This window comes from Ranitomeya variabilis, chromosome 7, assembly GCF_051348905.1.
Source record: "Ranitomeya variabilis isolate aRanVar5 chromosome 7, aRanVar5.hap1, whole genome shotgun sequence".
NCBI lineage: Eukaryota > Metazoa > Chordata > Amphibia > Anura > Dendrobatidae > Ranitomeya > Ranitomeya variabilis.
In genome coordinates, this window is record NC_135238.1 from 126,485,653 (window position 1) to 126,512,330 (window position 26,678).

The 26,678-nt window shown below is 41.4% G+C and overlaps 1 protein-coding gene across 3 annotated transcripts in view; it reads left to right on the forward strand.

The window, feature by feature from the left end:
* Positions 1-1,921: 1,921 nt before the first annotated feature.
* Positions 1,922-26,678, forward strand: part of LOC143786368 (gamma-crystallin M2-like) — a 30,371-nt gene continuing 5,614 nt past the window's right edge. Inside the window, exons 1-2 of one of the 3 annotated variants that reach the window (XM_077275705.1) lie at positions 1,922-2,200; positions 22,884-23,132. In XM_077275705.1, the coding sequence (XP_077131820.1) occupies positions 22,884-23,132 (249 nt within the window). In that variant the 5' untranslated portion in view covers positions 1,922-2,200. Of the gene's footprint in view, positions 2,201-21,867; positions 21,915-22,883; positions 23,133-26,678 lie in introns of those variants that run through there. The other 2 variants (XM_077275704.1, XM_077275706.1) reach the window with 2 other exon arrangements.

Genomic DNA, 26,678 nt, shown 5'->3' on the forward strand with positions numbered 1-26,678 from the left:
TTCGGGTCATGTGGAACCTTCTGACTGCCCTGGGGTGGATTCTGTGGTGGATAGGTTGCAGCGGATCTGGAATCTTGTGGTGGACAACTTGAAGTTGTCACAGGAGAGGGCTCAGCGCTTTGCCAACCGCCGCCGCGGTGTGGGTCCCCGACTACGTGTTGGGGATTTGGTGTGGCTTTCTTCCCGCTTTGTTCCTATGAAGGTTTCCTCTCCCAAATTTAAACCTCGTTTTATTGGTCCTTACAAGATATTGGAAATTCTTAATCCTGTGTCCTTTCGCCTGGATCTTCCTGTGTCGTTTGCTATCCACAACGTGTTTCATAGGTCCTTGTTGCGGCGGTACGTTGTGCCTGTGGTTCCTTCTGCTGAGCCTCCTGCTCCGGTGTTGGTTGAGGGCGAGTTGGAGTACGTGGTGGAGAAGATCTTGGATTCTCGTCTCTCCAGGCGGAGGCTTCAGTACCTGGTCAAGTGGAAGGGCTATGGTCAGGAAGATAATTCCTGGGTGGTCGCCTCTGATGTTCATGCGGTTGATTTAGTTCGTGCCTTTCACGCCGCTCATCCTGATCGCCCTGGTGGTCGTGGTGAGGGTTCGGTGACCCCTCACTAAGGGGGGGGTACTGTTGTGATTTTGCTTTTTGCTCCCTCTAGTGGTCATTAGTGATTTGACTCTGGAGCGTCTGTCTTTTCCTATATCCTCACCTGGGCCGTTAGTTCAGGGGCGTTGCTATATAAGCTCCCTGGACCTTCAGTTCAATGCCTGGCATCGTTGAAATCAGAGCTAATCTGTTGTGCTCTTGTCCTCTGATCCTGGTTCCTGTTTTTCAAGCTAAGTCTGCTTCTTTGCTTTTTGCTTTTGTTTTGTTTGGTATTTTTGTCCAGCTTGTTCCTATCTGTATCCTGACCTTTGCTGGAAGCTCTAGGGGGCTGGTGTTCTCCCCCCGGACCGTTAGACGGTTCGGGGGTTCTTGAATCTCCAGCGTGGATTTTTATAGGGTTTTTGTTGACCAGATAAGTTATCTTGCTTTATTCTGCTATTAGTAAGCTGGCCTCTCTTTGCTGAACCTGGTTCATTTCTGTGTTTGTCATTTCCTCTTACCTCACCGTTATTATTTGTGGGGGGCTTGTATCTTGCTTTGGGGTCCCTTTCTCTGGAGGCAAGAGAGGTCTTTGTTTTCTTCTCCTAGGGGTAGTTAGATTCTCCGGCTGGCGCGAGTCATCTAGCGATCACCATAGGCATGATCCCCGGCTACTTCTAGTGTTGGCGTTAGGAGTAGCTATTTGGTCAACCCAGTTACCACAGCCCTATGAGCTGGATTTTTGTATCTTGCAGACTTACACGTTCCTCTGAGACCCTGTCCACTGGGGTCATAACAGATCCCTGTACGAAGCCGACACGAAACGCGCGTTGGGGCAACGGTGTGGATCCCTGTCTGACGCCATTATCTGGGTAAGAATTTGGAGGGGAATTTGCTACGTTTATGATACGTTTTTGAGCCTGTGTACAGGGCTCATTTAGTGTCCTCTATTTCCTCTTTCTATTACCCCTAAGAGGTCTAGAGGAACTCTTTCCCCGTGTCTTGGGACAGAGTTCTGTGACCTTTTACTTGCGCTCTCTGTGTGGTATCGTGGCCCTGTGACGCAACAGGGTTCACTTCCTTCATACTGGATGAAGCTAACCCGTGTGTGTATTCTCATTATACCGCCATCTAGTCCGCCATTACCGAGCAGCAGGTGTCCTTTCTGCACGGTGGACCCCAGACTGCGAATGCACCTCATATCCTCTCTAAATATTATTTGGTGCGTTCCGCCAGTCCTAACACTTATATGTAATCAGTGTGCGTAAACTTTTACAAGTTTATTTTAAACTGGTAAATAAAATATGATTAGTAAACAAAATTTTAGGGGGGCGTGGCCTGACTGCCTGGGAGAGAAGACATGGCTTGCAAGAGCTCCTGTTAAAATCAGTGATTTTTAAAGAATAACTGAGCTCCTGGCTACAAATTGCTCATCAGTCGGGCTAACATCATCCTGTAACCTCTGGGGTTGAAGTTAAGACTCAAAAGGGACTCCTTGCTACCCGTGGTTAAAAGAAAGAAAGAACAGATTGTGCAGGCCTGAAAGAGCAAGGACGGATGCCATCCACCTGACATAAGGAGCTGCTGCTGAAGGCGGGCTACAACCAGTGGTCTTTATCACACAGGTACTGCCAGACTCTCTTGCTTCCCTCCCCCCACCTGAACTGACTGGCTGTCTTGCCTTAAGGTACCTTCACACTAAACGACTTTGCAACGATAACGATAGCGATCCGTGACGTTGCAGCGTCCTGGATAGCGATATCGTTGTGTTTGACACGCAGCAGCGATCTGGATCCTGCTGTGATATCGCTGGTCGTTGCTGAAAGTCCAGAACTTTATTTGGTCGTCAGATCGGCGTGTATCGTCGTGTTTGACAGCAAAAGCAACGATGCCAGCAATGTTTTACAATGGTAACCAGGGTAAATATCGGGTTACTAAGCGCAGGGCCGTGCTTAGTAACCCAATATTTACCCTGGTTACCATTGTAAAAGTAAAAAAAAAACACTACATACTCACCCTCTGATGTCTGTCACGTCCCCCGGCGTCCGCGCTGCTGCTCAGAGCTTCCTGCACTGAATGTGTCAGTGCCGGCCGTAAAGCAAAGCACAGCGGTGACGTCACCGCTGTGCTTTAGGGCCGGCGCTTACACAGTGCAGGGAAGCTGAAGGCGAGGGACGCGACAGACACGGCAATGTAAGTATGTAGTGTTTGTTTTTTTTTACATTTACACTGGTAACCAGGGTAAACATCGGGTTACTAAGCGCGGCCCTGCGCTTAGTAACCCGATGTTTACCCTGGTTACCCGGGGACTTCGGCATCGTTGGTCGCTGGAGAGCTGTCTGTGTGACAGCTCTCCAGCGACCACACAGTGACGCTGCAGCGATCGGCATCGTTGTCGATATCGCTGCAGCGTCGCTTAATGTGACGGTACCTTTACGCTGACCCCCTATTGAACCCAAGCCCCTGGACACTGAGTGGTGTGGGGCTTCTGCTGCTCGCCTCAGACACTTCACTCCCTCCTTCTCCCCCCTGCACGGACGGAAAGTCTCCTGCTGGCAAATATCACTCAGCAACCACCTTCTGCTGTGAAGTGCAGTGATCCTTGATCTCTATCCCTGCTCTCCCAAGGAGTTTTTCCCGCCCTTGACGGGCGCCATGTTAATTGCAGCACAGTAACACTGAGCTGAGGTCTCTGCTATAGCAGGAAGCGCGGGGACGTCTCACAGGCATTGCTTGTGCCCAGAAGGGGGAATAAAGGAGAGGAGAGAAAAGAAAAGGAATGTTATAAAGGCACAAGGAGAGGGACGTGTTGGAAACTAGGAAGACAGAGGGGACCAGTGAGGGAAGGGAATTGGACATTTTACTCCCTGTGAAGTGATAACTCATATTGAACATACCACCAAGTTAATGGACCAGCTTCCTTGAAATCTCCTGGCCCTTGTTTCCCCTATTGTTGCCTTTGAATTGATATGTTTTTGAACTTTAGTGTGGGCCTCATATCTTAAAGAGAAAGAAATTAAGATCTAAAATACTTTTTATAGGATCAGATTTATCTCTGGGGCAACAGTGACACCTAGTGGTAGACTGAAGAACTGTTCCAAATAATATCTTGTATAGTAAAAGAAGACTCTATTTGCAAACTTCACTGGCGTTTAGCCCTGTTGCCTCAGCTTTAATCTCTCAGGCCACATAACTTTCTCTGAAACTGACATCTTCAGGAAAACTCAGTTAACGGGTTTGTTACTGCCTGAAGGCAATTGTATGTTCTTAGGCTGACACCTAGTGGCTAACTCGAGAACAGGTGCTCTTTGACACTCATAGCTACGTTTGCAGCATCTGAATTTTCCAGCTACTGTGTACCTTACTAGCACTTGAGTAATATGGAACTGTAATCTCTTTATGTGCTGACTAGAGGATGAATCAAAAGCTTCTTTTGTATATCATCACACTACAAAATGGTTAAATCAGGCACTAAGGCCATGCGCACACGTTCAGGATTTTTCGAGTTTTTTTCGCGTTTTTTCGCTATAAAAACGTGATAAAAACGCAAAAAAAAAGCTTACATGTGCCTCCTATTATTTACAGGGTATTCCGCATTTTTTGTGCAAATGTTGCATTTTTTTCCGCGAAAAAATCGCATCGCGGAAAAAAAAGCAACATCTTCATTAAAAATGTGGAATTGCGGGGATTCCGCACACCTAGGAGTGCATTGATCTGCTTACTTCCCGCACGGGGCTGTGCACACCATGCGGGAAGTAAGCAGATTATGTGCGGTTGGTACCCAGGGTGGAGGAGAGGAGACTCTCCTCCACGGACTGGGCACCATATAATTGGTAAAAAAAAAAAAGAATTAAAATAAAAAATAGTCATATACTCGCCCTCTGATGGCCCCCGAAGTGTTCCCGCCTCTCCGGTGCATGCTTTCTCTTCTGTTCCTATAGATGGTGTGGTTCAGGACCTGTGATGACATCGCTGTCTTGTGATTGGTCGCGTGACCGCTCATGTGACTCACGCGACCAATCACAAGCCGCGACGTCATCGAAGGTCCTGAACCACACCGGCATCTATAGGAACCGACGCCGCTGAGGAGATTGGCTGTCTGCAGAGGGTGAGTATAACCATTTTTTTATTTTTTTATTATTTTTAAACATTCTATCTTTTACTATAGATGCTGCATAAGCAGCATCTATAGTAAAAAGTTGGTCACACTTGTCAAACACTATGTTTGACAAGTGTGACCAACCTGTCAGTCAGTTTTCCAAGCGATGCTACAGATCGCTTGGAAAACTTTAGCATTCTGCAAGCTAATTACGCTTGCAGAATGCTAAAAAAAACGCGAAAAAAACGGAAGAAAACGCAAAAAAAAAAAATGCGTATTTCTTGCAGAAAATTTCTGGTTTTCTTCAGGAAATTTCTGCAAGAAATCCGGACGTGTGCACATACCCTAAAACACCCAGATCAGTCAAAACAAATTCGCTAGCCACTCAATCAGATCTGGATAAATATTTAAAAAAACGCCTCACTAATCCCAGTGCTGCTAAAACAAACTACCCATCAAATTTACCGCCAGAAGGGGAAACAGATACAGACATGGAAAGTGACTCTGATATGGGTTCGGACCCCAAAGACCAGCCGGTGACGCTTTCTTTTATCAAACAAATCTTATCTAAGGCATTAGAGCCTATTGGAAAAGAATTAACTGATATCAAACAGGAAATCTCCCAACAAGGTCATAGACTGGAGTCCTTGGAAAGTGCACAAAGCAGCGGAACAGAATATTCCAATGCTATCTTATCATGCATCAAAGCCCAAGAGGAGCAATTACAAATTGTCCACTGCACTCTGGAAGACCACGAAAATAGAGAGCGCAGAAACAACATCATAAAAGGCCTACCGGAATCTGTCGCCTCCGAAGCTCTAAACAAAGCAACTACTGAAATCTTCCGCTCCTTACTTTTGGAGCAAGACCCCCAAAACATTGAAATTGTAAGAATACATAGGGCGCTCCGTCCTAAGCCTAAGCAAGGAGATCCACCTCGAGATGTATTGTGCAGATTCTTAGACTTCTGCACCAAAGACCTAATATTAAAACATGCGAGGGAGACACGAGACATCGAATTTGAAGGATCACACCTCAAATTTTTCCAGGACCTATCAGCAATTACACTGAAAAAACGATACGTCCCAGAAAAAACGAAAGTCCCAGAAAATAAGACACAAAGTCTCCAGAATGACTCATACTAAGGACATGGAAACCTGAAGGCATTAAATCGGATACATTGGCTGTCTTGACAGCACTGGAAATTACTTTACTATGATTTTTCCTAATACTGTGCTTTGATTAATTAACCATTTGTGTGAATTTTTCTATATGTTTAGATTTAATTTGCCTCCTTACTAGCTGGCAGTTACTTATTACTCTCAGTTTTATTTCTTAATATGTTGTACTCTGTTGAGTACTATGTTATGCTCCTCCAATCTCTAATGTTTCTTCTTCACAAATCTTCTACGCCTCCACTCTCTTCCCCCCCCTGTTTTCCTCCTTCCTCCCCTCTCCTCAGGCACCTTGGGAAGACCATTGTCGCTGTGTCATACATCCAGATGGCTGACAATCAGAAGGTATTCAAACTAATCACTTTCAACACTTTTAGTTCAACTCTCCGACTTCCAGAGGCCAAACACTTTCACACTTCAAGAAACAAGGTATTGACATTCTACTACTCCAAGAAACCCACTTCGCCACTAAGAAACCCACTTCGCCACTAAGAAAGTTCCTTTGTTTGGGAAATCGTACTATGACAGATGGTTTCATGCCACTTCACCCCAAGCAAAATCAAAAGGAGTATCAATAGCCATAGCTAAAAATATTCCATTCTCACTCCACGACCAAAAGACAGATACAAATGGCCACTATTTACTGATAAAGGGAATCTTAGCTGGAGTGCCTGTTACTATCTGCAATGTGTACGCCCCAAACAGGAAACAATTAAAATGGCTTTTGTCTATATTTAAAAAAATAAGAGACATTAGAGAAGGCACCCTCATAATGGGGGGGACTTTAACCTGGCCCTTGAACCATCCATTGACACAACAAAGAAAAGAAGTGCAATCTCTGAGAGATTTGGCAAGGTTAAAACAAGCCCTTCTTCCCTTAAGGTACCGTCACACTCAGCGACGCTGCAGCGATATAGACAACGAGCCGATCGCTGGAGCGTCGCTGTTTAGGTCGCTGTAGAGACGTCAAACACAGCAGCTCCAGAACGATGCAGGAGCGATCCTGTGACGTAGCGGTGACTCACTTATCGTTCTCACAGGTCGTTAGCTCTATGTAAATCATTGCTGGCATCATTGCTTTTGCTGTCAAACACGACGATACACGCCGATCTGATGACCAAATAAAGTTCTGGACTTCTAGCTCCGACCAGCAATGGCACAGCGGGATCCAGATCGCTGCTGCGTGTCAAACACAACGAGATCGCTATCCAGGACGCTGCAATTTCACGGATCATTGTCGTTCTCGTTGTAAAGTTGCTGAGTGTGAAGGTACCTTTAAACTTAGTAGATATCTGGCGTTATATGCATCCGGCTAAACGTGATTACACTTTTTTCTCTCACCCGCATGGCTCTAATCATAGAATTGATTACTTGTTTGCACCAAGATCTTTGCTGCCCAATATCCAACAAGCAGATATAGTCCCCTCACTGTTTTCTGATCAATCATATGTAATAGTAGAGTTAATCCTGTCTAAACAATTCTCCCCAAACAGATCCTGGCAATTGAACGATTCTCTATTAGGCAATCTCTCTATTAAGAATCGTATTAAAAAGGCCATAAAAATGTATTTTGAACTAAACCATACGGCTGAGATATCTCCCTTGGTGTTGTGGGAAGTGCATAAATCAGTAATAAGAGGAGAACTTATCTCTATTGCGTCCTATTTAAATAAAATAAAAAATAAAGAATTAGATTCCCTTTATGGAGAGATAATACGCCTAGAATCCCAACATAAGAAAACTTGCAATCGCAAACTTTAATAGAACTTACAGAAGAAAGACAAAGATTAAAAGATATCCTTAGAGAACAATCAGCTAAGCTTTTTACCTCTTGAAAAAATCGCTTCCAAACTAACCATGTCACTAATCAAAAAGAGACAGGCTCGCACGTTCATTCAATCCATTAAAACTAAAGCTGGCCCTACTACCCAGAATTATTCCCAGATAGAAAAATAATTTCTAAATTATTATAAATCCTTGTACCAATTGTGCCTAAATGAAGGGGGAAAAGAGAAAAATCAGAGAAAGCATGAGATTCAAATTTTCTTGAAAACTTTAAATCTCCCAACCCTTTCTGCCTCACAACAAGAACAATTAATTAAACCATTTAGGCCATGTGCACACGTTGCGGATTTCTTGCAGAAATTTCCTGAAGAAAACCGGAAATTTTCTGCAAGAAATCCGCATTTTTTTTTTTTGCGTTTTTTTCCCGTTTTTTTCGCGTTTTTTTAGCATTCTGCAAGCGTAATTAGCTTGCAGAATGCTAAAGTTTTCCAAGCGATCTGTAGCATCGCTTGGAAAACTGACTGACAAGTTGGTCACACTTGTCAAACATACTGTTTGACAAGTGTGACCAACTTTTTACTATAGATGCAGCTTATGCAGCATCTATAGTAAAAGATAGAATGTTTAAAAATAATAAAAAAAATAAAAAAATGCTTATACTCACCCAGACATCTCATCAGCGGCGTCCGTTCGTCTTCCTATAGCTGGTCTGTGCGCACAGGGCCTTCCGTGACGTCACGGTCACGTGAGCGGTCACATGACCGCTCACGACCAATCACAGGACAGTGACGTCATCGGCAAGGTCCTTCGCCGCACATCAGCTACAGGAACCGAACGGCAGCGTGCAGCGGTGAGGCGGGAACACTGCGCGGGACATCGAGGGTGAGTATAGGACTATTTTTTATTTTATTTCTTATTTTTTGACCACTTATATGGTGCCCAGTGCGTGGAGGAGAGTCTCCTCTCCTCCACCCTGGGTAGCAACCGCACATAATCTGCTTACTTCCCGCATGGTGGGCACAGCCCCGTGCGGGAAGTAAGCAGATCAATGGACTCCTAGGTGTGCGGAATCCCTGCAATTCCGCATTTTTAATGAACATGTTGCTTTTTTTTCTGCTATGCGATTTTTTCGCGGAAAAAATCGCAACATTTGCACAAAAAATGCGGAATACCTTGTAAATAATAGGAGGCATATATGGAAAACTTTTGAGAAAAAGGTACATGCAAATAAGGTAGGAACACCACACGTATATAAGCAAAAAAATACAAAAGTTTATTTCTACACAAGAATATTACACACAATTTTTAAAAACATCTAAAAATACAATCCACTTGGTGGAGTGCATGCCCACTCCAATCTTTTACAATACAAAAATGTCTGGCCTTATAAACATATAATGCACCAAGAATAAATTATTTCACAACATTGCTGCATGAATCACATAAATATTCTATAGGTTCTGATATGTGGACCCTTGAGGTGGCGGTCCTATGACCCAAGTCTGATGTATATCCTTTTGTGGTTATCACCAGTCTGTAATTATAGAGCAATAGATATACAGTAAACTCCTATTTTGGATGGAGACACATGCTAAAGATCAGGTACCTGGCTACTTTTATATCCACAAATATGCTCATATATCAAATGGCCTGTGTCACCCTCGTGTCTATATCAAAAGGTGATATGCTTGGTAAAAGAGGAAAAAAAGAGACACGTGCTGGTATACTTAGCCCTGTCCAGTCCACTAAGGTCGCCCCCTCGTCCCATATGCAGCGGTGCAGCCAGTATAGAAAGGAGTGTGGAGTATGAAGACCCACGCGTTCCGACACACAAGGTGTCTTTTTCAAGGTGAGTACTCACCTTGAAAAAGACACCTTGTGTGTCGGAACGCGTGGGTCTTCATACTCCACACTCCTTTCTATACTGGCTGCACCGCTGCATATGGGACGAGGGGGCGACCTTAGTGGACTGGACAGGGCTAAGTATACCAGCACGTGTCTCTTTTTTTCCTCTTTTACCAAGCATATCACCTTTTGATATAGACACGAGGGTGACACAGGCCATTTGATATATGAGCATATTTGTGGATATAAAAGTAGCCAGGTACCTGATCTTTAGCATGTGTCTCCATCCAAAATAGGAGTTTACTGTATATCTATTGCTCTATAATTACAGACTGGTGATAACCACAAAAGGATATACATCAGACTTGGGTCATAGGACCGCCACCTCAAGGGTCCACATATCAGAACCTATAGAATATTTATGTGATTCATGCAGCAATGTTGTGAAATAATTTATTCTTGGTGCATTATATGTTTATAAGGCCAGACATTTTTGTATTGTAAAAGATTGGAGTGGGCATGCACTCCACCAAGTGGATTGTATTTTTAGATGTTTTTAAAAATTGTGTGTAATATTCTTGTGTAGAAATAAACTTTTGTATTTTTTTGCTTATATACGTGTGGTGTTCCTACCTTATTTGCATGTACCTTTTTCTCAAAAGTTTTCCATATATGTTTTTACATGCTTGGTAGAGAACCTATGATACATACCGGATACTTTTCTATGGTGCCCACTTAAAAAAGCTTTTTTCTAATAGGAGGCATATGTTAGCGTTTTTTTCGCGTTTTTATCACGTTTTTATAGCGAAAAAACGCGAAAAAAACGCGAAAAATCCTGAACGTGTGCACATGGCCTTACTCTTGTGGAGCTCCAGTCAGCCCTGTCGAAATGCCCCAAAGGAAAAGCCCCAGGACCGGATGGCTTCACAGCTCATTACTATAAATCGAACTCTGACATCTTGCTCCCCTACCTTCTAAATATGTGTAACTCTCTGCAGGGAGGTGAAAAAGTGCCACGCCAGTTTCTGGAAGCCAGAATTTCTTTGATTTATAAAGAAGGAAAAGATCCGGAACAATGCGGCAGTTATAGGCCTATATCATTGTTGAATATGGATCTAAAATTATATGCGAGAATGATGGCGAACAGAATTGCGGTTGTGGTGCCCCAATTAATCTCCTTAAACCAATCTGGATTTGTGAAAGGGAGGGAGGGGAAAGACAACACATATAAGGTACTGCACTTGATGCAATACGCAAAACTAAAGAAAATACCACTGGCACTGGATGTTTCTGCAGGAAACTCTTTCAAAATTTGGCTTCCCCCTATCAACCATAACTGCAATTATGGCAATGTATTCTGAGCCCACAGCTAGAATCAGACTAAACGGGACCCTTACTGACTCATTTCAGATCTTCAAGGGTACAAGGCAAGGTTGTCCACTATCTCCGTTACTTTTTGTACTTTCATTAGAGCCACTTTTGCAAGCTATACAACAATGCGTTGATATAGAAGGTTTGCAAATTAAAGGCATGCATTATAAAACAGCGGCGTTCGCAGACGACTTGTTATTAATAATCTCTAAATCCTTAAGGAACATTCCAGCCATAATGAATACCCTGGAGAGTTACAGCAAACTCTCTAATTTCAAAATAAACGAAACAAAGTCTGAATTACTAAACTTAGGATTACCAATCAAAGTAGTGGATAGCCTTAAATCTGCATTTCCCTTTCCCTGGCAGACGAAAAGCTTAACATATTTAGGCATACAGTTATGTGCATCTGACAAAGACCTCTTTGCTCTTAATTTTAATCAATTATTAGTGGCCACAGCTTCACGACTTCGTTCCTGGAAAGACACATTCCTATCTTGGATAGGAAGAAAAAACATTTCAAAAAGCTTAATATTATCAAAATTTCTTTATATCTTTAACATGCTCCCAATCCAAATTCCCCTCTCTTACCTAACTAAAGTACATTCCTTATTTTTCAATTATATTTGACAAAAAAGTAAATCACGCATTAATTATAAGACCCTTACTCTGCCGAAAGACTTGGGAGAGATGGGTGCCCCGGATATTGTAAAATATTATCAAGGAGCACATATATCATGAGCGATCCATTGGCTTAAAAATTCAGACGATAAACAATGGTTAAACATAGAAGAAGCAATGTCCCCTCTCCCTTTGCGCTCTATTTTACTTGGACAAAACAAAGATCTATCTTCATACAAATTAACAAATGTACACACAATGACCACAGTCAAAATATGGGGGAAACTTTACCTGGCCTTAGCCCCACCCCTCTCTCCACTAACTAAAATCTCAGATCTTTTGGACTCACTCCCTAATACCGCCACACATATACCAATTGAACAGTTGTTTAAGGATAGTGCTCTATTATCATTACAAGATTTAAAAAAAATACCTGGACTCTCGGGTCTAACGTTCTTGCAGCATAGTAAACTTTCTCATCTTTTTCACCAAACATATCGGTTGGTTGATATTGATAGACCTCTTACCCCTTTTGAAACCTTATGTGCAAGAACGAAAGCCCCTACCCGAACCCTCTCAATTATATACCAATCATTACTTAGCATAGAAACACCATTGAAGTGTGCTTACCTAGCCAGATGGGAAAAGGACATAGGTACTTCCTTCTCTGAAACACAGATTAAATATATATACAGAAACTCACACGGTCCCTCTACTTGTGTGCGTATTCAAGAAAATTCTTATAAAATTATTTCCAGATGGTATATAACACCCAAGCAAACTCAGAGATGGCATCGCAATATAATCACTAACTGTTGGAGATGTGGAATAGAAGATGGTTCCTACATGCACATGTGGTGGTCCTGTTCGAAGCTCCTTCCAATCTGGAGTGAGATTACTTCTATTATACATATGGTCTTGGGAAAACGGATCGCTTTGAAACCAGAAAATATCCTTTTGAACTTTCCACTCTGGCCAAATGATAAAAATGCCTCCAAGATGGCTCAATTCATTATGGCGGCTGGAAAATCCTTGATTCCGTCATGTTGGAACACTAAGACTATACCCACATCTAACCAACTTTATTCCAAAATTGAACAACTGTTCCATATAGAGGAATTAGCTGCAAGAGTTAATCATACCACAGATAATTTTCATAACACTTGGAAATTCTGGACCCAATTTAGGACCCAAAATTCATTTTACTCTGTGTTAGTGCCATAAATTATTAAATATCCCAAGGTGTCACTCTGACCTAACCCACTTACTCCTCTCCCTTCTCCCTTCCCCCTTTTCACTTATACTCGACATTTCTCCCTATACCCTTTTCTCTTCTTATATCTTTAAAGTTAATCTTTTGTCAACAAGTATGAAAAAGTCGGTAGACTCATTTTCAATAATAGTATATATACTCATAAATTATATGTAATTAGAGCTTACCATACTAACTAGACACATGTTATTATACTTTTTGGTGTGCTCTTACTTTGCTTATACTGTTGTTTTTTGTTATCATCAAAAAATTTCAATAAAAAGAAAACTGAAAGAAAGTAAACAAAATTTTAATTATAATTTTTCACCGAAAACAACCCCCAAATTTTTTTTTTCAAAATTTCACACAAACATATGAAAAAATGCACAAAAACGCATAGAAATCTATGCCAAACTAGCTGCAGCTACATTTCTATTATGTTTCTTTTTAATTATATTAGTCTTCCAAACAATTTTGACAAGTTATTTTTTCAGAAGAATGTTCTTTGCTGACATTTTCCTTACAAATTGAGCAAAATCTCTCAGTTTTCCTTTCTATGTTTCTTGAACACATGAAACAGCACTTTCTTTTTCTTTCTCCTGGCCCTGGAATCATCTGAAACTGTACGCCACACTGTTTCATTGCTTCTTTAGTTTGCTTTAGCAAGCCTTTCACGTCGCTTCGCTGTATCATGTAAGGCCATGTTCACACTTTGCGGGTTTTACCGCGGATCCGCGGCGATTTTGATGCTGCGGGTCCGCAGCAGTTTCCATAGCGTTTACATTTACATGTAAACCCTATGGAAACAGCAATCCGCTGTGCACATGCTGCGGGAAAAACCGCGCAGAAACGCAGTGGTTTACAACCCGCAGCATGTCACTTTTTTGTGCAGAATCGCTGCGATTCTGCACCCATAGGAATGCATTGATCCGCTAACTTCCCGCATGGGGCTGTGCCCACGATGCGGGAAGTAAGCGGATAATGTGCAGATGGTACCCGGGGTGGAGGAGAGGAGACTCTCCTCCAGGCCCTGGGAACCATATTAGTGTAAAAAAAAGAATTAAAATAAAAAATAATGATATACTCACCTCTCAGCGCTGCACGCGGCTGTCCGGTCTCAGGGTTGCTGTGCGAGCAGGACCTGCGGTGACGTCGCGGTCACATGACCTTGATGACGCCGTGGTCACATGACCATGACGTCACGAAGGTCCTTCACGCACAGCATCTTTGGAGCCGGACCGCCGCGTGCAGCGCCGAGGAGATCAGAGGGTGAGTATAACCATTTTTTTTTATTATTTTTAACATTACTATTGATGCTGCATATTGCTGCATATGCAGCATCAATAGTATAGGAGTAAACCCGCAGCGGAAACCGCAAAACTAACCACGATAAGTCTGCAGGGATAACCGCAGCGGTTTTGCCCTGCAGATTTATCAAATCCGCTGCGGGAGAACCCGCAGAGGACCCCGCAAAGTGTGCACATAGCCTAAGGTATTACAAGTTCATGACAAAGGTCCTTCAAAAATAGGCGTCCCCTGTCCTTTCTCCATGCATGGAATTCTGGATGAGTTTCTGTATAAATGATGAATGAAATTAGGGCTGCTACATCAAGCATATTTGAAAAAAGTACTACAGGCCATCGTTTTGTTTGCCTCTTGCATGAATATTCTCCCACCATCTCATCCATTTTGTCTACACATCCTTTTGTGTTATTGTAATGCAGGATGATTTCTGGTTTTAATTTTCTGTCATTGCTGTCAATACTGCAATTGTGATGCATGGTACAGAGTAAAATCACTGATTTCTCCTTCTTCACTTTGTAAGATACCAAAGTCGCTTTGTTATTGAATCCAAAGACACTCTCATAAAGTGCTCGCTGACGCTGACGATTGTTTCAGTGCTTCTGGAATTTCTCGTCAGTTTAGCTTGATAGTACTAACAAGTGTAATAGCTTTTTGAAGCAGAAAATTGCCTAGCTCAACATTGGTGAAATAATTGTCCATGGTGAAGAAACCACCGGAGACTAGACAGAGGTGGACATGACTTGGGGATGGGTGGACCGAGAACTCCTGCAGCTTTTGTTTGTATTGCGGTGTAGATTTTAAACAAGAGTATTGTTGCTTTAAGAGGAAGTTTAGATGTTTGTGCCTGGTGTATTACTGAGGAGGGTGGGGTTATATAGGGGAGGCAACTCTGGCTCTCACTCTTTCTCTCACAGGATGGACAGGAGGATACATTACCCACCCTCCCGCCCTGTTTATAATCTCTGTCCTTAAACTTTTTAATTATTGCTTGTATAATGATAAATGTTTTATTGTATTTTTGAATTTGTCATTGTATATCTTGTACCATGTTCAATTGTATATTGGCTATAAAGAGTTATTATTTGCGGTAACCTTCTAAGCCCAAGGGAAGGGCAATCCTTAAGCCATAGTTCCCTGGAGGTTTCCTCCACAGGGGTTTTTTCCTCTCCTGAGCGCTGTAGGATGACTCTTTGTGAGTCGGGGGTTTGCCAAGTTTAGTCCCATTAATGCTTTTGCAGGGACTTCTAGTTTTTAAGTTTACAAAAATGATTTAATTATTTAAAAAAAAAAAAAAGTGTCAAGTGAGACTTGGAATTTATAACCCGTCACGGCTTTGCAGTTTAGGAGTCAGGTGGAAGTTGCAGACAAGTTAAGGTGGACTTATTTTAACTAATAGAGGATGTAAAACTTCATGGTGATGAGCAGGCTCGGCTTTGGTGGCCAGCCTCAAGGACGTTGTAATGGTAACATCAATCAGGGGCGGGCACAGTGGTTAAGCACAGGAGTGAGGATAATAGGGTCATTGGTGCCCTGAAAGTTTACTGGCTCTGCTTGAATGGCAAGCCAGTGCGTGCCGCCCCTTAATGGCTCTCTGTCCTGGTGCTGTATGTCAGACAGCTGGGGATATCGCAGTACTTGTGAATCTCAATGTACTAGCACTCCACCTGACTCCTACTGTGATTATTTAATCCTGTGATTTGAATAAAAGCTGTGGTCATTTTGACAACCAAAATAATGTGTTTTGTGTATTTATTTTAGTACCTAGTTATACAGTAGTTATGGTGGTTTAAGAAGGAGTGGGGTCCATCCCATATCCAAAAGTCATGTTTCTACCTGAATTGAATATTGGAACAGCAAGAGTTTTGACAATTTCAGACCCAAGATCCTTCTGTACTGGTGCACCAACCTCTTTGCCACAGTAGATTACTCCATTTATGCCATAATAATTTGCAGAATCACACATCCAGAAGATTTTGATTCCATATTTGGCTGGCTTGCTGGGCATGTATTGTATGAACTTGCAGCATTCTCTGAACGGTACAAGTTGCTCATCTACTGTAACATTAGTACTAGGATTGTAAAGTTTGGTGCAATTTTTGATAAATATGTTCCATATATAACTGATAGGGGCTAATTTGTCGGTTTCAAACCTCAATGCACGTGTTCGCTTATCATCAAATCGAATGTGTCTTCTAATTTCCTCATATCTGTCCACTGACATTGTCGCCTTATAGTGTGGATCAGAAAGTGGGTCCAGAAATAATTCTCGTATTGGAACATCATACGATTTTTGACTCCCTGCCTGCAGTAAAAGTCCAAAGTATGCATAAAGTTCCTCTTATGAGATATTTTTCCAGGACTTAATTTTTGCAGAAGCGATAAGTCTTCCTTCTAGGTTTGAACATAAATGGACCTCTTCTGCAATATTGTCAGAAAAAAAAAGTACAGGATACGTCTTTAGGGGAAAAGTAACTGGGACTTCCCACAGCTCCTTGAGCCGGTCTCACAATATAATGGATTGCAGTATGTCTGACTAATGTAGGATTACTGTCCAAAAAACATTCGTTTTGGATGTTCTACTTATCACTTCTGAGGATCACTGTATTCACTTCTTCATCATCAGAAGAAGAATCACTTGAGGATGTTTGATTCTCTGGTGGCAGGTAGTGTTAAGTGATACCTTCCGATATTCAAAAGTATCGGTATCGGATTGGATCGGCCGATATCCAAAAAATATCGGATATCGCCGATACTGATACCCGATACCAATACAAGTCAATGGGACACAAATATTGGAAGCTATCCTGGATGGTTCCCAGGGTCTGAAGGAGAGGAAACTCTCCTTCAGGCCCTGGGATCCATATTCATGTAAAAAATAAAGAATAAAAATAAAAAATATGGATATACTCACCCCTCCGACGGACCCTGGCTCTCACCAGTGCAAGCGTCTGCCTCCGTTCCTAAGAATGCAGTGAGTGAAGGACCTTCAATGACGTCGCAGTCACATGAGCGGTCACGCGACCAATCACAAGACCGCGACGTCATCGCAGGTCCTACACTCACTGCATTCTTAGGAACGGAGGCTGCCGGTTGCACCGCTGAGGTCCAGGGTCCGTCGAAGGGGTGAGAATTTCCATATTTTTTATCTTTATTCTTTATTTTTTACATGAATATGGATCCCAGGGCCTGAAGGAGAGTCTCCTCTCCTCCAGACCCTGGGAACCATATGCACCGCACACGCCTGGGAACTTATAGGAACTTCCGATTCCGATTTCCGATATCACAAAAATATCGGAACTCGGTATCGGAATTCCGATACAGCGAATATCGGCCGATAACCGATATTTGCAGTATCGGAATGCTCAACACTAGTGGCAGGTACTCGTCATCGGACAAAGATAGTTCACTTTCATCATCACTGTGAAACACAATTGCTTCAATCTCTTGGTCACTCAGACGCTTGGAGGAAGACTGTGCCATTGCTGACTAGATGTTAGCAAACTAAAAGAAAACCCAATGAACACAATCAGGGTTGTCCTCTCTTTGCTTGTGTGTGACACACTGTAAGTGTAAAGTGCCCCCTCCCTCCTTTCACCCTTAGCACCTCTTACCTTTTATACTTTCTTTTAGGTGTTGTACAATTCTCTGGATGTCTGTAGTTCAATAGCTTTACCCTTTGCAGGCTTCTTAGAATCAGAGAAACTGAAACTGAATCAGACTTCCTCTCAACATCTTATCTTATCTCAGGTTCTTCACAATTAGCTCACAGTGTATACTGTCCTCATTACTCTACACAGCTCATTACTGTGTTCAGAAGGACCTGAGATGATGTCATGGCCTTATCTCTCCCTCCAAAAATCACATGACATCCTCATATGGCATTATCCCCACCCTGGCCCCTCCACCAGCATTACTGAGTACAAATAAAGTTACTTGAGACACAAACACTACTGAGAACATGATAAAAAATACATGGGGGCCAAAAAGGCCTCCAGTCCGTACGGATATGGTTTTCACCAAAAAAACACTGTTACACCGAAATGCCTATGAAAAAAATTATATGAACAACTGGATATTACCAACAACGACATACTTGAGGATTACCTGGAGTTTCAAAATTCTAACTTAAGTAATTTGGCAGATAATAGCAAAAAAGTAAGCATGGGGGCCTAAAAGGCCTCCAATACGCATGCTAGGGTTAAATTATCTGGACTGTAGATAATTTTTTTAACAAACTGTTGTTATTAACTAGGTTAAGACACAGCAAAACCAGTTCAAAGGAGCCCTCAAATGCCACAATTTTTAGCCCACAGATAGAGGAGGCGTTTGACAGAGATACTACACTGGTCAATATGTGGCGTGTATATTTTTAAATTAAACAGAAAAATACTGTATAGAACTAGGGTATCGCATCTCAAAAAAGGTGAATGTAGGCCTGAAATGCCCAAATTTGAAGCCCACGGATAGATTTGGCATCTAGCAGAGAAACCACAATGCTCAATATGTGGCTTGAACTTTTGTGCTTTTTTACACCAAAATACTGTATAGAACAAGGGTAATAGACAGCAAATACAGTGGAATGGAGGCCTGAAATGCCCTAATTTGTAGCCCACCGATAGATCAGGCGTCTGACAGAGGTACCACACTGTTCAATATGTGGCCTGTATTTTTTTGTTAACCAAAAATACTGTATAGAACTAGGGTAACTGACAGCAAATATAGTGGAATGTAGGCCTAAAATGCCCAAATTTGGAGCCCACAGATATGCAGTATCTGGCATCTGACAGAGAAATCACAATGCTCAATATGTGGCCTGTATTTTTGTATTTTTTACCCCAAAATAGTGTATAGAACAAGGGTAACAGACAGCAAATAAAGTGGAATGGAGGCCTGAAATTCCCAAATTTGTAGCCCACAGATAGATCAGGGGTATGACTGAGGAACCACAATGCTCACTATGTTTCCTGTATTTTTGTATATTTTCCCCTAAAATACTGTATAGTGTATAGAACAAGGGTATCAGACAGCAAAAACAGTTTAAAGGAGGCCTGAAATGCCCAAATTTGTAGTTCACAGATAGATTTGGCGTCTGACAGAGAAACCATAATGCTCAATATGTGGCCTATATTTTTGTATTTTTTACCCCTAAATAGTGTATAAAATGAGGGTAACACACAGCAAATACAGTGGAACATAGGCATGAAATGCCCAAATTTGGAGCCCACAGATCAGGCATCTGACAGAGGTACCACACTGTTCAATATGTGAAGAAGCAAAAAAAAAAGAGGGGCTCTGGAATTATTTGGAAAAAAATAATCAAGATTGGCGTCTGACGGAGAAACCACAATGCTCAATATGTGGCCTGTATTTTTGTATTTTTCCCCAAAATACTGTATAGAACTAGGGTAACTGACAGCAAATATAGTGGAATGTAGGCCTAAAATGCCCAAATTTGGAGCCCACAGATAGATCTGTCGTTTGACAGAGAAAGCACAATGCTCAATATGTGGCCTGTATTTTTTACCCCAAAATATTGTATAGAATGAAGGTAACAGACAGCAAATACAGTGGAATGTAGGCCTGAAATGCCCCAATTTGTAGCCCACAGATAGATCAGGGGTCTGACTGAGGTACCACAATGCTCACTATGTGGCTTGTATTTTAGTATTTTTTCCCAAAAAATACTGTATAGAATGAGGGTAACGGACAGAAAATACCGTGGAATGGAGGCGTGAGAGGCCCATTTTGTAGCGCACAGATAGATCAAGCATCTGACAGAGGAACCACACTGTTCAATATGTGAACAAGCAAAAAAAGGAGGAAGCTCTGGAATGATTTGGAATAAAATAATCAGGATTAAGATGCCAAAAAAATTATTTCTGCCTGGGGCTAGGTATATATGTAATAGGCAGAAGCAGCAGCAGTAGACAGTAATGGAATGGACCCTCTTGATGTATGCAATGATATCTATGTACCCACATATAGTACCTGCATGCCTTGCACTGATATGTATAGAGCAACGTACACTCCCCTGCCTACCTAGCATTGCAATCTATATACTCCGTAATTAGTAATTAGAAGAACTGTTGGTTTTGCTGGATTTGTGGATTCTATGATGGTAGACCCACACTAATAAATCCCCAAATCTGATGCTATCTCGGCAGCAGCTCTCCCTACACTGTCTGAATCCGCAGCCGAGCATTGCGGCACTAGGTCTCTTGTAGACCTGATGACGCTGTGCACCCAGCCAATCACTGTAATACCACAACAAAGATGGCTGCATCAATACAGTGCACTGCACACAATCCCTACATGTTGATTGGCTCAGAGACCTGAGCTCCGACCGAGCAAACCCAGAAATGCTCAGTGCTCGCCCAATCAAGTGAATGGGGTCGGGTTCAGGTCCGGGTACCCAAACCTGAACTGTTTTTAATTGTTTGGCCGGCCAGACAGGAACATCCCTAGCAACAAGGCCATTTAACGGGTGAATATTGACATCTAGAATTGCTACTTACAACAGATGGAGCTATGAGCTCCAGTCAGCTTTCTTTCTGAAGAGAATTTTTGCATATTTAAATTTCCAGGGATGCATTATATGGCCTATGTCTCCCTATGAAAATTTGGCGCACTCTATGAGGATATATGGTTTTCCTTAGGTTCAAAAAGGTAGAAATATCATTGGCTATTAGGGAATATTTGAAAGAATTCTCATCAAATGCAAGGGATGAAAAACCTGTCTATCAACAATGACTATAACTATATTTTCCTAACTCAGTTAACCCCGTAAAAAAATAAATTATAAAGTATGCCAGAATTGCTGATTTTTGTTATCTTCCATCTGGAATAATGGAATAAAAAGCAATTAAAAAATACTCATTCCACAATTAACAAAACATCCTCTCTTAGCTCTGTTGTGACAGACAGCAGTTTAAAATCACATACTGGGAATTTTTGTACTCAGAAAATGTTAGGCCCAAAACAACATACTGTATATTGTAAAAAAAATGTTTTTTTGTTTTCATCATATCATTTGCTTTTAACTCTATAAAACATCTGTAGAATCAATATACTCACTACACCCCTAACTTTATATCTTGAGGAATATAGTATTGAATCTCGGGTCAGCTTGGGGTCTTTCAAATGTTTTGGCACCTCAAAGTCTCAAAAACCTACTCTAGTGCCTGTAAATATCACAATGGTCCCCTTTAATTTCTGATCCATGTAAACTACAGCTACATATGATATTTTTCTAAAAACTGTAGGATCAAGGAAACAAATTGAGTTGTATATTTCTGTTTTACTGTTTTGTTACAAAAAAAAACTGATTAAATATCCTAAAAAATGACACATTTCAATTTTCTTTCTTCTTTGCTTGAAAGATCTTGATGAGTTATTTTCCTAAACCTTGCTTTAAATACTTTTAGGGTTGTAATTTTTTAAAACTTAGTGTCCAAGTGTATAATTTCCACAGAGCTACAATTGGAGTTATTCTTATGAGTCTTATGAATGAATGATCATTATATACAGGAAAGATATCATCATTATATGACCTTTTTGTCAAGGAAAGGTAACCTAAGCTACTGTCAGTCTTCAGAGACAGATCTATTTGTTCTTGTTAAATTATAGTCATGTAACCATAATCTAGAATCTCCCTTTAGAAAGCCTGATCACTTGACAATAACATTTGAACCATACTGAAAAGAATGTTGTAGAGGTACATAAGGGGTACAAAGCAGAGCTGTTCAGTCCTTTCATTAGGTGAAATGTTCTTCATTGTGTGACCTTTGAAATGTATATAAAGGACACTGCCCCCCTGTATTTGTTTGTACTGAGGGCTTATCCATGTTACATCTTCTATAACACATTGGTGAAGGTAAAAATGTTAAGTGAGACATTTTAGTTCTGTTCAAATAGTGAAATTTAGATTATATGCTACTTTAGTAATGTATTTTTTAAATATAGTTAACTGATTTATATAGTATGGAATATTGTAATATATTACATAGATGGATAACTCTTTTTTTCTTTTTATTCTGCTTAAAAATCCGAAATGGAAATTGTTGTTTTTTAATGGAGTAGGCTGAGAACAAAATGCTATTATTCAAGTGGTAACTATGGCCACCTTTTTAATACATTAAATGTGTAATTTAAGTTGCATAATATTCATACCTGCATACTTAAAAACTTAAGTTTAATGGTATGTTCTTACTGACATTTTCTTAAAATGAATTTGTAGCAGAACTGCTCCAAAATCCACAACAAAGAAAATTCAAAGAGTATTTCATGCGGTTTTGAATGTGGATTTTAGAGTGGATCTGCTTAAAAATACACATAGAAAACTCCTGTGAAAATACCTAAAGTCACATTCACGTTACTATGAAATGCACTCCCAAATTGCCTCCCATTAATTTAAATGAAAAATCAGTGATATCATTGAAACATTGCTCAATTTTACGCTACAAAGTTGGAGTATTTGTCAAAGAAAATAAAGAAGTGACCTCTAACTTGCTGAAGAAGATTCTACACAGATTTTAACCATTGACACATGGATTCTAAAATTAGTGCTAAACCCATTAATGAAACCCAGGTAAACGTGGATTTCTGACACAGATTTCCCTTCAAATCTGGGTTGGATTTTATTTTCTCTGCATCAGGTCATATGAATGTAGCTGAAGATTACAGTACCTGTTTCATGACATGACTACAAAGATAAAAATAAAAATCCTATAAATATGGTCGCTATAATTTTCATACAATATTGGTATTGCACTCTACAACAGCTGTTTAACAAAATAGCTAAAGTAATAGTATCTCAGAGATAACAGCACATTAAATAATTTGTGTTTTTTTCGTAGATGCAGATAATCTTGTATGAAGGCAAACATTTCCAAGGTGGCTTCTATGAATGTGGAAAAGACTGCCCTAATTTGAAATTATATATCAGTCAATGCAACTCTGTACGTGTCATAAAAGGATGCTGGATGCTATATGAACGCACCAACTATAAAGGGTATCAGTATTTTCTAAAACGAGGAGAGTATTCAAATTTTCATGATTGGATGGGATTTAATGATTCCATCAGATCTTGTATAGCTTTCCCACAAGTAAGTGTCTTTATTTCTGAGATTTCTTTCACATATGAGTGAAACCCTTCTGTAACGATTAGTTATTGTCAGTACAACAGTTTACAAAAGGAGCATGGAAATGAAAGTATAATAATTTATTCGCTCATGTCTACTTTTCAAATTTCTAATAGAAATGCAAATAGCAACTTTTAATAGGATATACAGTATGTACTGTGAATAAAAGTGCAAATTCTAGGTCAATCATTGGAAGGCAATTCAAGATTCAGCTGGAGAGGCAATTATTTTTTAGAAAAAGCAGACAGATTAGTTCTCCGGGAAGAAACATTTCTGTAGTGCACCTATAAGTGTGACTAGTTAAAGAAACTTGAAACATGACTATGCCAAACCAAACACAGCAGGCTGCATCCTGAAGTCAGCTATAGACAAGAGTTAAAGGGCTCACCCTCATAGGAAAGACAACCTCTTCAGTACTGTTTGCCCAAACGAGACCAATAGAAAAAACAAGACTCATTCTTGTAGCGTATACAAAAATCACACCACTGGAAAGTCTGAAAGGTTACTACAGTCTTCCACCACTTCCACCAATTCCTTCACTATCTTCTCCAAATCTTCTATAGGTTACAGGTCCTCAATTACCCCCATCTCATTCTTCTTGGAACCTTTCCTCTTCCTCTGTATGGTACCTGCAGAGACAAGAGAGTGAAAAACCTCCAGAGAAAAGACTACAACAGTGGTTGGAGTGAGGGTTAGCAACACTGCAAGATAATAGGGAGGCTGTGTGGAGCATAGAGCCAGTGACTAAGTCACTAAAGCAAGTAATGGGAAAGTAAAGGTGGTAACATTAGTGAGGGTGATGGGTGGTCTAGAGACTCAGAGAGGAAAAAGCCTGAACACAAATAAGGCTAGAGACAAAGGCTGGGGAACAGGTTGCAGCAGGAGACAAAGATCTACACTTATCCTCATTCTTGTTGTCCGCAGGCACTAGTGCAGGCTTTGCACTTGGCAGCCACCAATGTATATGCTTTAACTCACTGTGAAATGTCATTGTAAATGTGGGAAGCCGGCTCATAAAAGTTGCAAGTAGTCTTTCTAGGACATTCTTAGACTTGTGTCTTGCCACACAACAGTTCCTGTAATTGAACGCTTTACTGTTCTTAATACTATGTCCTTGTTTTCAGCATTTTCTGCAGCATGTCTTGGTAGTACATAAGTCCTAATGAGTTCTCTGTTGTGAATTTGGATTCTGGGCTCCCCCGGTGGCCGCTTGTGGAATTGGACTTGTCATCCTCTTTCCTGTTTCACCTGATTCCATCAGTAGTGGGTGTCGCTATTTAAGCTCATTTCTCTGGTGGTTTCTTGCCGGTCAACAATGTTATCTGATGCCTCTCAGTGCTTGTTCCTGCTTCTAGACAACTACTAGATAAGTTGGACTTTTGTCCATGTTTTGTTTTGCCTATTTGTTCCAGTTCACAGCTGAAGTTTTGTTACTGTGTCTGGAAAGCTCTCGTTGATCAGGGATTGCTACTCTGGCGTTATGAGTTAATGCCAGAGTTTAAGGTAATCTCTGGATGGTGTTTTGTTAGTGTTTTTCTGCTGACCATGAAAGTATACTATCTGTCTTCTGCTATCTAGTAAGCGGACCTCAAATTTGCTAAGACTATTTTCCTGCTGCGTTTGTTGTTTCATCTGAACTCACCGTCATTATATGTGGGGGGCTACTGTCTTCTTTGGAATATTTCTCTAGAGGTGAGCCAGGTCTTATATTTCCCTCTGCTAGCTATTTAGGTCTTAGGCCAGAGCTGGGCATCTAGCGATAAATAGGAAATGCTACCTGGCTATTTCTAGTTGCGCGGCAGGCTTAGTTCATGGTCAGTATAGTTCCATCTTCCGAGAGCTTGTCCCTCTATAGGCTTGCTATGATCTCTGCCTGCAGAGATCATGATAGTTTGACCGGCCAATAAAGTGTTAAAGACCCAGGTTGAGAAAGGAGAGTTATAAGAAGTCTGCTGGAATTTTTTTTTTTTTTTTCCCTCCAGTCTGCCTTGCTGCAGTCTTTTTTCTCTCTCTCCTCCTAATCTCTGTATGCTCTGTGTGCACCTGACAATAATGGATCTCCAGAGTGTAACTGCGGGTTTGAATAATCTCATCACGAAAGTACAAAATTTACAAGATTTTGTGGTACATGCTCCGGTATCTGAGCCGAGAATTCCTTTGCCGGAGTTCTTCACAGGGAATAGAGCTAGCTTCCAGAATTTCCGAAATAATTGTAAGCTTTATTTGTCCCTGAAGTCTCGTTCAGCTGGAGACCCTGCTCAGCAGGTTAGGATTGTGATTTCCTTGCTCAGGGGTGACCCTCAAGATTGGGCCTTCTCATTGCCAGCAGGGGATCCTGCGTTACGCGATGTGGATGCGTTTTTTCTGGCCTTGGGCTTGCTTTATGAGGAACCTCATTTGGAACTTCAGGCAGAAAAAACTTTGATGGCACTATCTCAGGGGCAAGACGAAGCTGAAGTTTTCTGCCAAAAATTCCGTAAATGGTCTGTGCTTACTCAGTGGAATGAGTGCGCCTTGGCGGCAACTTTCAGAGAAGGTCTCTCTGATGCCGTTAAGGATGTTATGGTGGGGTTCCCTTTGCCTGCAGGTCTGAATGAGTCCATGACAATGGCTATTCAGATTGATAGGCGTCTGCGGGAGCGCAAACCGGTGCACCATCTGGCGGTGTCTATGGAAAAGACGCCAGAAAGTATGCAGTGTGATAGAATTCTGTCCAGGAGCGAGCGACAGAATTTTAGACGGAAGAATGGATTGTGTTTCTATTGTGGGGATTCTACTCATGTTATATCGGCATGCTCTAGGCGTACAAAGAAGCTTGATAAGTCTGTTTCCATTGGCACCATTCAGTCTAAGTTTATTTTGTCTGTAACCCTGATTTGCTCTTTGTCATCCATTGCCACGGACGCCTATGTTGACTCTGGCGCCGCTCTGAGTCTTATGGATTGGTCCTTTGCCAATCGTTGTGGTTTTGATTTAGAGCCTTTGGAGACTCTTATTCCTCTGAAGGGGATTGACTCCACCCCATTGGCTAATAATAAACCACAATACTGGACACAAGTAACCATGCGTATCAATCCGGATCACCAGGAGATTATTCGTTTCCTGGTGCTGTATAATTTACATGACGATTTGGTACTGGGATTGCCATGGTTGCAGTCTCACAACCCAGTCTTGGACTGGAGAGCAATGTCTGTGTTGAGCTGGGGATGTAAGGGTATTCATGGGGACGTACCTTTGGTTTCTATTTCGTCGTCCATTCCCTCTGAAGTCCCTGAGTTCCTCTCTGATTATCAAGACGTCTTTGACGAACCCAAGCTTGGGTCGTTACCTCCGCACCGTGAGTGCGATTGTGCCATAGATTTGATACCGGGTTGTAAATATCCAAAGGGTCGTTTGTTTAATTTGTCTGTGCCGGAACATGCTGCTATGCGGGAATATATAAAGGAGTCTTTGGAAAAGGGACATATTCGTCCATCTTCTTCTCCCTTGGGAGCTGGGTTTTTCTTTGTC